This window comes from Hyalella azteca, unplaced genomic scaffold, assembly GCF_000764305.2.
Source record: "Hyalella azteca isolate HAZT.00-mixed unplaced genomic scaffold, Hazt_2.0.2 contig260, whole genome shotgun sequence".
NCBI lineage: Eukaryota > Metazoa > Arthropoda > Malacostraca > Amphipoda > Hyalellidae > Hyalella > Hyalella azteca.
This window is the reverse complement of record NW_025930615.1, coordinates 14,407-33,437: the sequence shown is the minus strand read 5'-3', so window position 1 is coordinate 33,437 and position 19,031 is coordinate 14,407. Positions and strand designations below refer to the sequence as shown.

The following is a 19,031-nucleotide window of genomic DNA, read 5'->3' as shown; positions in this document are numbered from 1 at the left end:
ACGTTTTATAGGGGCCGATATTTGCAGGTGAGTCATAGTACGTTTTCCAACTCATATTACGTACTATGTGCCACGTCATAGTACGTCCTTATGGAGCGTCCACTCCCAGATACACTTAGACATTTTTCTTTGCCCCTCAACCCTAAAGGACTCCCTGAACGCGAGCTGACAGAACAGAAGCCAGCTAACAAATGTACTCGGAAAATATTCTATCACCGAGTCAATAAGGCATATATATTCGATACTTCAATGAAAGCCGCGCAATATATCAACCCAGCCGCATCACTCCAGCCTGACCTTCAACGCAAGTCCAAAGCAGAAAAACACGATGCCATGCAATATTGAGGGTGAACGTATCGGCAGCGTAACAGATGAATTTTGATGATAGAAGTTATACTGTGAATGAAAGTAAAAACGGCTAAACACGCAATTTATTCAGGAATATTAGAGCAAATAAAATGACACAAATATTCACCATAATTTGTAGAATACAATGATCCGGCGTCTAGCTCTATATATCGTCAGATCGACCATCATTGAATGCACGTACAAATAACTATAGGTAACCAAAATTCACATTGCAGACTTGAAGCTGTAATTAACAAATAAAAGATAAATCCAATTACCAAGCTCAACTGGATTTGAACTGAACGCTGCGCTTAAACTAGGCAACTGTTTGAAAATAAGGATTCTAAAATTCGTAAGTCAGACACCGGTTATAAGAGCTAAAATTATTAACTCGCTTTAGAATGCTGGGACTTTGCACTGCCCCGCATTATCCCGTATACAGCCGAATGCAAGTAATGTGCAGGTATCATGTTTACGAACTTTTCCCTGGAAGCTCAGCCAGTCTAGAATATAAGTATAGCGTGACGTCAGAACGACATTCACTGATCTGTATTGCGCGCAACTGTACTTGTATACTATAGACTTGTTATACCTAAAAAAAGAGCAGACTCTGATATTATTCACCGACAATACACAAATATTGATATTTACAATGTATTTCACGGATAAACTTTTTACTTTTTAGACATAGTTTCAGATGCAGGGACAAAATGTTGAAATGTACAGTATACAATTGTTTTTAATCTGTAACTGCTACCATTTGTCATTTGGATACTTTATTCACTGCTACCAGGTTTACCCAAAATTGGCCGGATCGTTAGATCCCTGCAGTTTTAGAATCCCGTCATCATGAATCTCATTAATAAGAAAAATAATAAATCGTATGACATTTCAAAATTCCAAATTGTTTGAAATTTACGATGCATTCTGAGGAAAAAATATCTATCAAAATAGTAGTGCACGTTAAGAATATTATTGATAAACAAGAATCAGCATCAATATATGTTAGAGATAAAATGAAAGCCATATCGTCACTGTGCCTTGAAAAAGATGAACTGGAAAAAATAAATGCGGCGGAAATGCAAAGTGCACATGGACCATGTTGCTGTAGATATCTCTGCTTCTTTACCCGGAGAATTATTATCACTAAAAAGATTAGTATTATATTTTATATATAAAAGTTAATCTGTGCTCCTCCACCGCCGAATTGCAACACTCAAGCAGACAGTCTACGAGCTTTGTACGAAAGACGAGTGCAAGTACGGTCGTCAATGCAGTGGTTTCCAAGACATCCTGGAAACTCAGAATCAAATGAAAGAATTGTTAAATTCAATTAAGACCCTCTTGCCTGGAGATTTTGACGATCATCCTGAAGGGGGCAAAGCAAAAGCTTGGATTTAACACCTGGGGCCATCCTTTCAAAACTGGCTAAGTTAACGTAAGTACTTACGCTCTATTTCCTTGTCTATGATTGGTGGATTTTGCTTGAAAGGCCGTCAATGATTGGCTCATGAACTTACGATCTCTTAACTTTTTTTGAAAGTATAGGCCCAGAACGTCTTCTTCTCTTGAGCGGCTATCTAAGTTCCACTGCAACAACTTGAAATTTTCTATTGTGATATGCGCTGTTACGTTGAATATTTGATGTGTTCTTACGTCATCATCGAATCTGTTATTGAAATGCTGTTTTTCATTCCATTCCCGTGGTGCTCGTGAGTTTAATGAAGGAAACCGATCATATAAAAATTCATTTGTAAATGTGCCGTTCGGCAGGCTTGATGTTTTTGTAGATTATTATAGCTACCGGAATTTGTGCCAGCTGAATTCCGATTTAGGTACAAGTAAATTGTTTATTGTGGATTTAGAATAAGATTTACAATGTAACGCCTCCCTAAAAGCACGCTACGCCTAGAACGGTTCAGCACTGGTTCTACCTCCTGACGTGCTGAGCTCTAGGCTTAAGAAGAGGTGCAATAATTGAATACTAAGTTCGCTTCGTAGTTTAATAGTGAAGGAGCAGATTTAGAATCATGTGGATTTAGAATATTCTACTCTGAACTAAATTTGTTCTTTTGAATCCTCGTTGTAAGACATGAAGTGTTTCGATTTTAGATTAAATTTTATTGTTGCTTATGCCTTCATTAGAAAAACTGTCAGAACATTGGTAGTCTATCTACATCTAAAAACCTTAGTATAAGTTCAGATCTCTGATAAAAAGCGACTAGCGATTGCCAGTGCTCAATGATATTGACGTTGACCGTGTTTAACCTTAAACCCTTGATGTAGCCCGTGCTGTCATGTATTGTTGTTGGCTGTTAATCGATAATCTTTTCTATAACTTTAATTGCTTCTTCGGTCCATAGACTAACCGAGCTGAATTCATCGCGCAAACTCGTGTGACTTTAGTAGTAACCTAAGGAACCTTGTAGCGTAACTTCTGAAGGTTAGATGGAATATTATAGCAGCAACCGCTCTGTTGACTTAGCTTTACCCTTGAGTTTAAAAATATTCTGGTCACTCAATGAAATGTACTTCAAGCTTAACATCGTTCAAACAGCGTACGTTTTATCTGTCTGAGCTCGCATCCTTTTTTTTCTTCTAGAAGCCGTCTCATTTTACCCTTCTTATTGTATGGCGGATAATGGTTATTTATCATTAACGACCTACTACATTATTTCAAAATTTTGAATGCTCTCTTTTACTCGTTTCAAATGATTGCAATTTGTTCTGTATGCTTTTTACAGAAGTTGCCCATTATTTCGTGACAAACATCATGTTAATTATACTCGTTCTTATGTCCCAGAAATGCTGTGCTAACGAGTACATATTGTAGTTATCCACACCTTACCTCCCCATTTAGATGCCTTATGCAATAATTTTTCTATTATTTGTTGGCCTTTATGTCAGCCTCATTAATTTCCATTCCTCTCACTGCTCGTCCTCTTTGATGTGTAACGTGCTAAGGATCCTTCATGACATGGCCAAATGTCATAGGTATATTTCATTTCATAATTTTGCTGACTTGACGTCCGACTAGTGCTAGCACATTATTAAATTAAATTTTTTGCCGCGTCTGCATAAATTTACACAGAATTTAAAATTTTGGGTTCACTAGCTAAACAATAGCCGCATGTGTATGTGCGTGGCCCCGACCTAAACTAGTAAGGAGAACGCCTTGTCGATGTTAGGTAAGAGGACTATGATGTACTTTAAAAATCACGTCCCTGTTCATAGCTTGCCTGTGCACCTCGTGTGCCCTTTAGATGTCCAGTAATCCATGTGAAATTCATTTTGTTCTTACAAGGAAGCCCTCCTCAGGGGAGACTTCTGACGCGTGTCTGTGCTTGTCAGAAGTCCTATGGGATTTCGCGCTCCGAGGGGATTGTTCCTGAGCGCCCCACCGCTGAGCTCGCGGTGTCTGACTGCGGGTCTCAGTTGTGGGGTTAAGTTTGTCATTTAGGCAGGATTCCTTGCATTTCCCTTCTCTGTCTCTCTCGAGCGGGCGGCCGACGTCCCGTGTAAGCGACCTCTTGTTCGAGTGTCTTCGTTTCTGTTGTTTTTCACCTGTCCCTCCTTGTGACTTCGTCTCTTTGAGATGCTAACGTTGCTTCTTTTGAGCCAGCTTCAGCGGGCTGGACAATTGAGACCTTCCGTCCCTTGTGGGTGATGAACGATTCCTGATTTAAAGAACTTTCAATAATTGAGACCTTCCGCCCCTTGTGGGTGATGAATAATTGAGACCTTTCGCTTCGTTGGTGACGTTCATCTTGACTTTCGGTGCGAGAGAGCTAAATAGCTGAAGCTCTAGTAAACATGTGGCCACTAAACCAACTAACTCACAAGGAAGCCATTATTAATGTCATGTTTTCTTCCTAATGTCCGATTTTTCTTTGACCATCATTATTATGGTATGAAAAACACATTACCAATTTGAAAGACTCGTTTATTGCGTATGAGTTTACCAAAGTTTGTGCAGGTCAAGTTCTCCAAGTAAAAATTAGATCTAAATTCTGCAATTGAAGACTCAATAATTTTCCCTTCCTCCGTCAGTGCAGATAGGAGGCAGCTCCATCAATCGTGTTCTTATGTTTAAGTTGTCCTGGACTAACGCAGGGTTGGTTTGCAATTAGAGTATTTTGACTAATAATGGCATATGTTGTGTTCTGATTGACGCTTTCCAACGGAATTACTGTGAAATAAAATCCAGATGTTTGAAATGCCTTATACTTGCCTCTGTAGCAGATGGTGAATATTGCAATATAATGAATTATTGTAATCTACTGCCTAGCCTTCTTACATTTCATTTAAAATATGCTCGATATTGATAAAATAACCGATTTTCCGTACTATCCGTATAAATGTTGAATTACAATATTTAATTTGAAATAAAAATCCTCGAGCACACAACAAAAGAAAATAACGAAAAGCTCGAACTAACCTTGTGGGGTCCTTGCTATATGAATACCGCACCCTCTAACAAAACCAAATAAATGTCTCATTACATGTATAGCATGCTGAAGGAATGCTGAATAACCTTATTTCAACGTTGAAATAACGTTGATTTTGGTACGTTGAATGTTGATCTATTTTTAAACGTTGAATCAATGTTGATTTCAGGTTGAAATGACGAACAACCAAAATTAAACGTCGAATCAACGTCGAAATCTGACCAACACTGGGAGAGCGTTCAGCTGCGTTCCGAATGCAGCTGAACGCAGCCGAACGCTGCTGAACGTTCGGCTGCGTTCAACTGCTTTTAGGGACTCGTATGAGCGTCTGATCAGTCCAAGAAGTTTATTGGATTTATTTGCTTGCGTTTCAATATGCCTAGAAAATTTCAGAAATGCTAAAAATGCTTATCACAACGAACCTTTATAATTTTAAACGCAGTTGATCATCACTTATCAGTTATGACTTTCTTCTAATTTTAATATTTTAATTCGTGTAGATAGTGAACATTGTCTCAGAACAATAACTTTAAATCTTCTCAAAATTCAGTAATCATAAATCTTTCATCGAAGGAGGTTTTTAGTGATAATTTTCAAGAACCGATTTAAATTGAAATTTATTATCAATACACGATACTTCATTTTTTTCACAGATTATTTATTCAAGTTCATCTACAATGCGAAAATTTGTGTGTCAAAGTTTTTTATCCGAAATAATATGCCCTAATTTCATTTATGCCTGCAATTATTCTGCACTTTTGAATGTGAGAATACTTTCACCTTAACTGCAGAATGCTTAATTGGAGGAACTCATAGCACCTATACCTATCGAAATTCGAAGGCCTGTCAGCCGCTGGCACACGGACGCCCCAAGTTCTTATGGCCGGGTAAATTAGAAGCTCTATGTCCGCATTAGGTTCCGGTTGCCGTAGCGAAATAAGCGCCGAAATGGAATCTTGTGAAATTACTCGTCGAGCTTGGGGCGATCGTGGGGCGCGCGTATTTGNACCTTCATAAGCAAAAAAAAAACTCATGTAACATCCAACCTTCGTACACTAGAAGGATGCAAATCATTATTCATACAGATGGCTGGGCGGCTGCTTGCATTTTGTTCTTACTGCACCTGGACCAACAAATCAAAGACCTATAAAATCAGAGCCACATGCAAACAACATAGCAGAGCAGCAAGAACCTTTGAACTTCCCGCAGACCCCGTCGTTCCCCAGTAGTCCCAGCAGCAAGTCTCTGAACTTCCCGCAGACCCCGTCGTTCCCTAGTAGTCCCAGCAGCAAGTCTCTGAACTTCCCGCAGACCCCGTCGTTCCCCAGTAGTCCCAGCAGCAAGTCTCTGAACTTCCCGCAGACCCCGTCGTTCCCCATTAGTCCCAGCAGCAAGTCTCTTAACTTCCTGCAGACCTCGTCGTTCCCCAGTAGTCCCAGCAGCAAGTCTCTGAACTTCCCGCAGACCCCGTCGTTCCTCAGTAGTCCCAGCAGCAAGTCTCTGAACTTCCCGCAGACCCCGTCGTTCCTCAGTAGACCCAGCAGCAAGTCTCTGAACTGCCCGCAGACCCCGTCGTTCCCCAGTAGTCCCAGCAGCAGTCTCTGAACTGCCAGCAGACACTGTCGTCCAGGCCCTGATCACAGCCCCAAGATGTCGCGAGGTTTCGTGCTTTTCATCGTCGCCGCGGCAGCAGCGTCGGCGCAGGCGTAAGTAACACGTCTTCAGAATATCATGAATGGTTTTGGCAATACTAACCAAACGGAAATATGTTCAAGTTTTTTCATGAGGATATTTCGTATTAAATGCTACTGATATTTATTTTTAGGTTTCTTATGATTACTAGGACAGTAACTTCTTATATTTGCGACGCTTCGGTTCATACGATGGCAGCATCAATACCTGAGTTTTAGAATGAAACACGATACTAAATGTTTTGTAGAAGGCGACGTGAAAATGTCAGTAATCAACTAAGTGATAATTCTAGTTTTGAAGCGCTGGAAAAATGAAATCAGAATTATTTACGGCATTCGATGCTTGCCTGACAATAATCGGATAAAAAGTAATAGTAAATGCGGTGTCATTCTTAATAATGCACGACATTCACAGCTTGCTGCAGGTATCAAACATGCAACTCACTGCTTCGGTTTTGGTATTCCGAACTGTAATCACTTAAGGCAACCCTACGTAGGCGGCATGTTCGCTAATCATGATAGATTTAAAGAACATTGCCCTCTTGCAGGTGAATGAAAACAAATTTTTTTTGCGTCAACATGAGTAGAATTTAAGGGATCATATTCAGTTGAATAATATAATTTGTTAACCACTGTAACATTTGGTTCTCGCTGAGAACAAGTCATGTCATGAGCTGGAGGTCCGACGACCTGCCTGGCCATATCATCGTATTCCTGCTCATATTTTATCATTGCATTCCTACTCAACTTTAATCATTGTATGGAGCGAGGAGGAGACTTTACACCTGCATGCATCCGATCGCGGAGAGAAGTGTTTGCACATTTTAATGCGGCAGTAAAATTTTTAGGTTGCGGAAGGAGTGTTCGTTAAACTTATTGGAACAGCAAGATTTACAGGTCGCGGAAGAAAAAACTTCGTACATTTTAACCCATTAACACCGCTTTTCAAGTTAATGCAGTGAGATTTGCATGCCGCGGAGGTCACAAGAAAAACTTTTCGGAAACGGTGATTGCAACCGATCTTGTGCTCATCTCCTGTCCGAAATTCAGGAGCTTTCTTCGTCGTGTGACTTTTTCTTGATCAAATCAATTTTATTCACATTGTAAGCAGAAACTTAATATGATTATTGATGTTGTCTAACTACCACATTAACTTGAAAGGATTTACTTGTGAAAATTTAATTTCTCAGTGGCACATCTTATTTCGAACTTGATGAAGCAGAAAACGTACCTGTAGAGATACTAGAATATGATTAATTATAAGGGTCGTATTTATTTAATTTGTGGATTAATTCCAGCGCTGACTCGGCTTGCTATTCGGCGTTGTTGGATGCCAGCAATGCTGTGGGAGGAACGGCGTGGTCTGCTTGCTCGCCACAATACTCTGCGGATTTGGTGAAATATTTGACATGTAAGTGTTAAAATAATTAAAACGAACTATTTTACTCCCAATTAAAACAATCGTTATTATTAAAACTTCTCATCAAGCACTAAAATATTTAGATTTCAATGTGCAGATACTCTGGAGTACGAATCAAACATGCATTTTGCTCGTTGACATTTTGCTCATTGACTAGGACATGAACAGTTCTTTCATGAATACGCATTGATTTTTCAATGATTCTAGTTGAGTTATCGAAGGTTAACTAACTAATAGAATTCTTGCATCGTTTCACTCCTATGAGTTGTTTCGCAATGAGATGCCACCAACACAACATAAACGACTGCTTCGTTCCACTTCAGACCGCAACTGCGCTATCTTCACAGAGCAAGACGCGGCTACATGCGATTCAATGATTGCCAACTACTCGAAGTGCGGGCTGAAGGCTGCCAAACTAGTGAGTAATGGACAATACTGAGCATCGAGTACATGACTTGTGTTTATGACTGTACATTGAGCATCGAGTGCAGAACTTATGAGTTAGACTGTTCATTGAACATCGAGTGCTTATAAACTTGTGTTTATGCCGTAAAATTGAGCATCGAGTGCAGAACTTATGTGTGTGACTGTACATTGAGCACTGAGTGTATTACTTGTGTTTATGACTGTACATTGAGCATCGAGTGCACGACTTGTGAGTGTGACTGTACATTGGGCGCCGAGTTCATGACTAGTAACATTACATGGTTGAACTAGTATAAGGTTGACCCATGAGAAGCTCAATTTTGCGGATATAGTTTGTTGTTCGCCTGTGACCTCACTGATCTCAGTGACGTCACGGGCATTAACCAATCACCGAAATGCGATCAAACCAGTCAACCAATCCGTCATGGAAATGATCTCAGTGACGTCACGGGCATTAACCAATCACCGAAATGCGATCAAACCAGTCAACCAATCCGTGATAGGAATGACGGGATTGTTTACGTTTCTCGATCTCAGTGACGTAACAAGAAAGCTGGACTGAAAGACGGAAATCCTCGTGGGTCAACCTCATATAGTTCAACCATGGGACATTACACCGCTCAAAAAGTCTGGTCTCATACTCGCAACACACGCGCTCAGTAGTATTTATGTTTGGTCTAGGGCCAATTTTTTCGAGGTTAATGTCGGCCACAAACTATTGGGAGTGACCCACTGGTACCTGAAAAGTGGGTCGAGGCTGCGAGAACCAGGTGGGTTCCAGGTCTGTGTACCACTGGTACATAGACCTGGCAAGTGGGTTGAGAGAGCGGGAAGATATTTTTTAATTCGGTATTGCTTCCATGTTCAAAAATTTCTCCATACATCATCAACGATACTCTTATATTTCTACGCAACAGCGCGCACGATAAGATCAGCTTGCGATACCTTTTCCGATCTTATTTAACATTAAAAAAAATTTCAACGAGTAAAAAAATTAGTTTGAATCTAAACTCCAGTAACCATATATGCTCCTTTTCTCCATCTCCCGTTCTGCAGCTGAAGGCAGACAACACGTTCGACGACGCGGCCTTCAAAGCAACCACATTGCAGAACAAATGCAGTGCTGACGCTAAGTTCATAGCCGGGTACCCGACTTGCGTGAAGTCCACCATGAAATATTTGAACGTAAGTAAAAACATGTGCTTATCTATTTGATTTAGAAACAAATGCATCATTTTCCATTTGTATTGCTCAAATTTCAAAATAAGAAGGAAAAATTACTAACGGCTGCGCATAGTTCGAACAATGAAATAAAAAATTATAACTCAGTACTCACTGCAGGAGTGACAGAGAGCGCATTTTCTCGTCGACGAAAACGCGAAATCACGGACAGACGGACGGCCAGACGAACAGACAGACGGACATGACGGGCACAATAGCGTCTTTTTTCAATAATTGAGAAATGCGCTAAAAACGTCTTTCATAGAAGTTCAACGATGTCAGACCACTGCAACAAACAGAAGAGTTAACAGAATGTCCGTAAATGTTTATCATTGATGACTCATGTTTCATGTTCCAGTTCCTCCGACTATTCAACTGTCTTGTGAATGGTAAATCCAGCGTGATGTCACAGAAGAACATTGAAATGAGCCAGAAGAAGACGAACTGAGCGTCAGAAAACTTTTATTCTTGCCTAACCCATTCATTTGCTTAGATGTATTGCAGACATATATTGTATTAATATATTCAAATCACAGATTTTTTACAGTCGAGTTTCACTCTCTCTTACCCATAAAATAAAGATTAAGGGAATGGATAGTAGGATGCATTTACTATATTCATTTATCCCTTTGCATGCATTATTTACGAATTATGCTATCACACGTAGTTTCTGGGATATATTCTACAACTATTATGTAACAATACAATAAATGATTTAAATGCGACCCAATTGGCAGCAATTGAGACGCATATATTTTACTGCCCTGTCTGGTTTAATTGTATTCAAATTTCATGTAATGTTTTCGTGAGAAACGTTTTATATGGGCCGATATTTGCAGGTGAGTCATAGTACGTTTTCCGACTCATATTACGTACTATGTGCCGCGTCATAGTACGTCCTTATGGAGCGTCCACTCCCAGATACATTTAGACATTTTTCTTTGCCCCTCAACCCTAAAGGACTCCCTGAACGCGAGCTGACAGAACAGAAGCCAGCTAACTAATGTACTCGGAAAATATTCTATCACCGAGTCAATAAGGCATATATATTCGATACTTCAATGAAAGCCGCGCAATATTTCAACCCAGCCGCATCACTCCAGCCTGACCTTCAACGCAAGTCCAAAGCAGAAAAACACGATGCCATGCAATATTGAGGGTGAACGTATCGGCAGCGTAACAGATGAATTTTGATGATAGAAGTTATACTGTGAATGAAAGTAAAAACGGCTAAACACGCAATTTATTCAGGAATATTAGAGCAAATAAAATGACACAAATATTCACCATAATTTGTAGAATACAGTGATCCGGCGTCTAGCTCTATATATCGTCAGATCGACCATCATTGAATGCACGTACAAATAACTATAGGTAACCAAAATTCACATTGCATACTTGAAGCTGTAATTTACAAATAGAATATAAATCTAATTACCAAGCTCAACTGGATTTGAACTGAACGCTGCGCTTAAACTAGGCAACTGTTTGAAAATAAGGATTCTAAACTTCTTAAGTCAGACACCGGTTATAAGAGCTAAATTTATTAACTCGCTTTCGAATGCTGGGACTTTGCACTGCCCCGCATTATCCCGTATACAGCCGAATGCAAGTAATGTGCAGGTATCATGTTTACGAACTTTTCCCTGGAAGCTCAGCCAGTCTAGAATGTAAGTATAGCGTGACGTCAGAACGACAGTCACTGATCTGTATTGCGCGCAACTGTACTTGTATACTATAGACTTGTTATACCTGAAAAAAGAGCAGACTCTGATATTATTCACCGACAATACACAAATATTGATATTTACAATGTATTTCACGGATAAACTTTTTACTTTTTAGACATAGTTTCAGATGCAGGGACAAAATGTTGAAATGTACAGTATACAATTGTTTTTAATCTGTAACTGCTACCATTTGTCATTTGGATACTTTATTCACTGCTACCAGGTTTACCCAAAATTGGCGGGATCGTTAGATCCCTGCAGTTTTAGAATCCCGTCATCATGAATCTCATTAATAAGAAAAATAATAAATCGTATGACATTTCAAAATTCCAAATTGTTTGAAATTTACGATGTATTCTGAGGAAAAAATATCTATCAAAATAGTAGTGCACGTTAAGAATATTATTGATAAACAAGAATCAGCATCAATATATGTTACAGAAAAACTGAAATCCATATCGTCACTGTGCCTTGAAAAAGATGAACTGGAAAAAATAAATGCGGCGGAAATGCAAAGTGCACATGGAGCATGTTGCTGTAGATATCTCTGCTTCTTTACCCGGAGAATTAATATCACTAAAAAGATTAGTATTAAATTATATATATATTATTAAAAAGATTAGTATTATATTATATATATAAAAGTTAATCTGAGCTCCTCCACCGCCGAATTGCAACACTCAAGCAGACAGTCTACGAGCTTTGTACGAAAGACGAGTGCAAGTACGGTCGTCAATGCAGTGGTTTCCAAGACATGCTGGAAACTTAGAATCAAATGAAAGAATTGTTATATTCAATTAAGACCCTCTTGCCTGGAGATTTTGACGATCATTCTGAAGGGGGCAAAGCAAAAGCTCGGATTTAACATCTGAGGCCATCCTTTCAAAACTGGCTAAGTTAACGTAAGTACTTACGCTCTATTTCCTTGTCTATGATTGGTGGATTTTGCTTGAAAGGCCGTCAATGATTGGCTCATGAACTTACGATCTCTTAACTTTTTTTGAAAGTATAGGCCCAGAACGTCTTCTCTTAAGCGGCTATCTAAGTTCCACTGCAACAACTTGAAATTTTCTATTGTGATATGCGCTGTTTCTTTGAATATTTGATGTGTTCTTACGTCATCATGGAATCTGTTATTGAAATGCTGTTTTTCATTCCATTCCCGTGGTGCTCGTGAGTTTAATTAAGGAAACCGATCATTTAAAAATTCATTTGTAAATGTGCCGTTCGGCAGGCTTGGTGTTTTTGTAGATTATTATAGCTGCCGAAATTTGTGCCAGCTGAATTCCGATTTATGTACAAGTAAATTGTTTATTGTGGATTTAGAATAAGATTTACAATGTAACGCCTTTCTAAACGCTACGCCTAGAACGGTTCAGCACTGGTTCTACCTCCTGACGTGCTGAGCTCTAGGCTTAAGAAGAGGTGTAATAATTGAATACTAAGTTCGCTTCGTAGTTTAATAGTGAAGGAGCAGATTTAGAATCTTGTGGATTTAGAATATCCTACTCTGAACTAAATTTGTTCTTTTGAATCCTCGTTGTAAGACATGAAGTGTTTCGATTTTAGATTAAATTTTATTGTTGCTTTTGCCTTCATTAGAAAAACTGTCAGAACATTGATAGTCTATCTACATCTAAAAACCTTAGTATAAGTTCAGATCTCTGATAAAAAGCGACTAGCGATTGCCAGTGCTCAATGATATTGACGTTGACCGTGTTTAACCTTAAACCCTTGATGTAGCCCGTGCTGTCATGTATTGTTGTTGGCTGTTAATCGATAATCTTTTCTATAACTTTAATTGCTTTTTCGGTCCATAGACCAACCGAGCTGAATTCATCGCTCAAACTCGTGTGACTTTAGTAGTAACTTAAGGAACCTTGTAGCGTAACTTCTGAAGGTTAGATGGAATATTATAGCAACAACCGCTCTGTTGACTTAGCTTTACCCTTGAGTTTAAAAATATTCTGGTCACTCAATGAAATGTACTTCAAGCTTAACATCGTTCAAACAGCGTACGTTTTATCTGTCTGAGCTCGCATCCTTTTTTTTCTTCTAGAAGCCGTCTCATTTTACCCTTCTTATTGTATGGCGGATAATGGTTATTTATCATTAACGACCTACTACATTATTTCAAAATTTTGAATGCTCTCTTTTACTCGTTTCAAATGATTGCAATTTGTTCTGTATGCTTTTTACAGAAGTTGCCCATTATTTCGTGACAAACATCATGTTAATTATACTCGTTCTTATGTCCCAGAAATGCTGTGCTAACGAGTACATATTGTAGTTATCCACACCTTACCTCCCCATTTAGATGCCTTATGCAATAATTTTTCTATTATTTGTTGGCCTTTATTTCAGCCTCATTAATTTCCATTCCTCTCACTGCTCGTCCTCTTTGATGTGTAACGTGCTAAGGATCCTTCATGACATGGCCAAATGTCGTAGGTATATTTCATTTCATAATTTTGCTGACTTGACGTCCGACTAGTGCTAACACATTATTAAATTAAATTTTTTGCCGCGTCTGCATAAATTTACACAGAATTTAAAATTTTGGGTTCACTAGCTAAACAATAGCCGCATGTGTATGTGCGTGGCCCCGACCTAAACTAGTAAGGAGAACGCCTTGTCGATGTTAGGTAAGAGGACTATGATGTACTCTAAAAATCACGTCCCTGTTCATAGCTTGCCTGTGCATCTCGTGTGCCCTTTAGATGTCCAGTAATCCATGTGAAATTCATTTTGTTCTTACAAGGAAGCCCTCCTCAGGGGAGACTTCTGACGCGTGTCTGTGCTTGTCAGAAGTCCTATGGGCTTTCGCGCTCCGAGGGGATTGTTCCTGAGCGCCCCACCGCTGAGCTCGCGGTGTCTGACTGTAGGTCTCAGTTGTGGGGTCAAGTTTATTATGTAGGTAGGATTCCTTACATTTCCCTTCTCTCTCTCTCTCTCGTGCGGGCGGCCGACGTCCCGTGTAAGCGATCTCACGTTCGAGTGTCTTCGTTTCTGTTGCTTTTCACCTGTCTTTCCTTGTGACTTCGTCTCTTTGAGATGCTAACGTTGCTTCTTTTGAGCCAGCTTCAGCGGGCTGGACAACTGAGACCTTCCGTCCCTTGTGGGTGATGAACGATTCCTGATTTAAAGAACTTTCAATAATTGAGACCTTCCGCCCCTTGTGGGTGATGAATAATTGAGACCTTCCGCCTCGTTGGTGACTTTCGGTGCGAGAGAGCTAAATAGCTGAAGCTCTAGTAAACATGTGGCCACTAAACCAACTAACTCACAAGGAAGCTATTATTAATTTCATGTTTTCTTCCTAATGTCCGATTTTTCTTTGACGATCATTATTATGGTATGAAAAACACATTACCAATTTGAAAGACTCGTTTATTGCGTATGAGTTTACCAAAGTTTGTGCAGGTCAAGTTCTCCAAGTAAAAATTAGATCTAAATTCTGCAATTGAAGACTCAATAATTTTCCCTTCCTCCGTCAGTGCAGATAGGATGCGGCTCCATCAATCGTGTTCTTATGTTTTAGTTGTCCTGGACTAACGCAGGGTTGGTTTGCAATTAGAGTATTTTGACTAATAATGGCATATGTTGTGTTCTGATTGACGCTTTCCAACGGAATTACTGTGAAATAAAATCCAGATGTTTGAAATGCGTTATACCTGCCTCTGTAGCGGATGGTGAATATTGCAATTTATTGAATTATTGTAATCTACTGCCTAGCCTTCTTACATTTCATTTGAAATATGCTCGATATTGATAAAATAACCGATTTTCCGTACTATCCGTATAAATGTTGAATTACAATATTTAATTTGAAATAAAAATCCTCGAGCACACAACAAAAGAAAATAACGAAAAGCTCGAACTAACCTTGTGGGGTCCTTGCTATATGAATATCGCACCCTCTAACAAAACCAATTAAATGTCTCATTACATGTATAGCATGCTGAAGGGATGCTGAATAACCTTATTTCAACGTTGAAATAACGTTGATTTTGGTATGTTGAATGTTGATCTATTTTTAAACGTTGAATCAATGTTGATTTCAGGTTGAAATGATGAACAATCAAAATTAAACGTCGAATCAACGTCGAAATCTGACCAACACTGGGAGAGCGTTCAGCTGCGTTCCGAATGCAGCTGAACGCAGCCGAACGCTGCTGAACGTTCGGCTGCGTTCAACTGCATTTAGGGACTCGTAAGAGCGTCTGATCAGTCCAAGAAGTTCATTGGATTTATTTGCTTGCGTTTCAATATGCCTAGAAAATTTCAGAAATGCTAAAAATGCTTATCACAAGGAACCTTTATACTTTTAAACGCAGTTGATCATCACTTATCAGTTATGACTTTCTTCTAATTTTAATATTTTAATTCGTGTAGATAGTGAACATTGTCTCAGAACACTAACTTTAAATCTTCTCAAAATTCAGTAATCATAAATCTTTCATCGAAGGAGGTTTTTAGTGATAATTTTCAAGAACCGATTTAAATTGAAATTTATTATCAGTACACGATACTTCATTTTTTTCGCAGATTATTTATTCAAGTTCATCTACAATGCGAAAATTTGTGTGTCAAAGTTTTTTATCCGAAATAATATGCCCTAATTTCATTTATGCCTGCAATTATTTTGCCCTTTTGCATGTGCGAATACTTTCACCTTAACTGCAGAATCCTTAATTAGAGGAACTCATAGCACCTAGTACTTCAAAAGGTGTGAATTCATTACATATCAATGCGAATATTCATAAATATATCATTCATTCAAAACATTTACTACAGCATTCAATTTTTCTAAACTGAAAAGAAGGCAAATGAAATTCACCGCACAATAAGAATATTGCTAAACGCTTAGTGTTTTTCAGGCCCGTGATGGCTAGTGCGAGCCCCAGCGATGTGCATTATAATAGGCGGCAGTTGGCAAAATAATACAGACGAGGCTATTTGGCTTCTATTCTCCCACATTGGTCTGGTACTTTACTGGTTGGGATTTCACGCAAAAATTCGAAGCCTGCATGAAAGGAACCCCATTTGTTTAAAGCCTGAAGATGTGGCTTGTGCAATTGTTAAAAGAAGAAGAGAAGTTTGCCCTTAGAAGAAGAACGGCAAGAAACTTAGAGCCATATTATATAGTGGAAGACTTTGTATCTCCATGACACTCGCATTTAAAATCTAATTAGCACTGTCACGCATGCATTTTCACTTCAAGGAACGTATGATCAGCTTTCCGCGAATACTTCGCATATCATTTCATACGATTGTGGCCTGTTCTCTTATCCTCATAAGCCACTATAAAAAACACAAGTTTTCTAGAACATGAAAATGGTCTTAACGTACTTCCTGCAATCTGAAATGTTAGTGGAATAATTTTTATCACAAAACAAGGCTTTCAATGATTGGTTTTAAGAGGACCGACTCCAAAAATTTCTGCATTTATCAACCGAGCATTCTAAAATTTCACACTCACGTAAGAGTTAAATAAAAAACAATTTGCCCAAATGAAAGAAAACGTGAAATTAATAGAAAACGGCAAAAAAGGGGTTTCTGTAAAAATCTATCTCTTCCTACAATTAATGTGCTACAACATCGAGATACATTTCATTCGATTTGTAACATAATTATCTAACGGCTCTGGAGCCCGGATTTCCGATTTTCCACGTCGTTTTTTTTATGCGCGTTTTTTTTAAATTTTCCACATTTCCCCCCTCCCCACCCTCGCCCCCCTTCATATATAAGTCACACCGTGCACAAATCCATAAAATTACTTAGAGTCGCTAGGTGTGGTCTTTACGAATTGAATGATATATCTCTCAATGCTGTAGCTTGAAAATCCTAGGAGGAGATAGATTTTTGAGATGTCGTATTTTCGAAATTTTCATTGTTCAGAGGAGCCAAATATGTACGTAGAATTTACTGAAAAAAGAATAACATGCGAAAAATAATTGCTTGTTACTGTAACCCTAGCATTTCCATTGTCTATTACTTGTATTGAGGGTACCATCACGCGTCTTTTGACTTATTCATGTCCAGTTTAACGTGAATAATAAGCTATGAATGTGGTTATTCTGAAAATTTATTTATATAAAAAGGTCATTTTATAAAACTCTAACATTGTAATTAACGCAAATAATGATCTATAATACATTTTTTTCGGCAAAAATTTCCAAATATTGTTATATATTGGTAATTTTATAAAAGTTCAAAACGGCCTAGTGCAAAAAGTATTGCATGTACATCCATGCTACTTGTTTTATGGAAAGCGCCTTGCCAGCAGCTTTGAAACGAGTGCAAACATTTTGCAATTACCGTGAGTATTGATCAATAAAAACAGATTAAATTAAATAAATCGCTATAAGCAAAGGTTATAAAATTTTAATTTTATAAAAGTTCGAAACAGCCTCACAAAAGAACCATGACAGCTACCTCAACACGGTTTGTTGCAGCCGCTTTGTAATAGTTCTCCCTATAAAATGAGATGAAAAACACAGAAAACAGATAAGAAGATAAAAAAGAAGAAGATAAAGAAGATAAAAAATTTATTCAACAGGATACTATCAGCAGTGCAGAAGATAAAAATTTTATCCAACAGGATACTATCAGCAGTGCAAACGACAAAAATTTTGTCCAAAAGGATACAAGAAGCAGTGCAAACGATAAAAATTGTGTCCAACAGGATACTGTCAACAGTGCAGAAGATAAAAATCTTACACAATAGTATACAATCAGCAGTGCAGAAGATAAAAAAATATATCCAACAGGATACCGTCGTCAGCAGTGCAGAAGATAGAAATTTATCCATCAGGATACAATCAACCGTACAGAATATAATTTTATACAACAGGATGCAATCAGCGGTGCAGAAGTTCAACATTTTAGCCCACAGCATACTATCAGCAGTGCAGAAGATAAAAATATTTTCCATTAGGATACTGTCAGCAGTGCAGAAGATAAAAATTTTATCCAACAGGATACTATCAGCAGTGCAAACGACAAAAATTTTGTCCAAAAGGATACAAGAAGCAGTGCAAACGATAAAAATTGTGTCCAACAGGATACTGTCAACAGTGCAGAAGATAAAAATCTTACACAATAGTATACAATCAGCAGTGCAGAAGATAAAAAAATATATCCAACAGGATACCGTCGTCAGCAGTGCAGAAGATAGAAATTTATCCAACAGGATACAATCAGCGGTGCAGAAGTTCAAAATTTTAGCCCAAGGCATACTATCAGCAGTGCAGAAGATAAAAATATTTTCCATTAGGATACTATCAGCAGTGCAGAAGATAAAAATTTTATCCAACAGGATACTATCAGCAGTGCAGAAGATAAAAATTTTATCCAACAGGATACTATCAGCAATGCAGAAATTTAAAATTTTAGCCCACAGCATACAATCAGCAGTGCAGAAGATAAAAAATGGATCCAACAGAGAACTGTTGTCAGCAGAGGAGAAGATCAAAATTTTATTTAACAGGATGCAATCAGCGGTGCAGAAGATAAAAATCTTATCCATAGGATACTGTCAGCAGTGCGGAAGATAAAAATTTATCCAACAGGATACTGTTGTGACCGCCACAACAATACTATCAGCAATGCATAAGATAAAAATCTTATCCAATAGGATACTGTCAGCAGTGCAGAAGAGGAAAATTTGAACACAATGGAATATTCAAAGTACTGATTAAGGAAATCAGCAGCGCATGGCAAAAAATGTAAAAGAAGTCACCTC

The 19,031-nt window shown here is 38.4% G+C and overlaps 1 protein-coding gene across 1 annotated transcript; it reads left to right on the top strand.

The window, feature by feature from the left end:
* The first annotated feature begins 5,987 nt into the window (after positions 1–5,987).
* On the top strand, positions 5,988–10,232 carry LOC108672385. Its single transcript, XM_018160031.1, has 5 exons — positions 5,988–6,502; positions 7,786–7,898; positions 8,231–8,325; positions 9,390–9,518; positions 9,913–10,232. Exons 1-5 carry the CDS (start codon positions 6,447–6,449, stop codon positions 10,000–10,002), a joined length of 483 nt encoding a protein of 160 aa, XP_018015520.1. The 5' UTR covers positions 5,988–6,446; the 3' UTR covers positions 10,003–10,232.
* Positions 10,233–19,031: the final 8,799 nt, after the last annotated feature.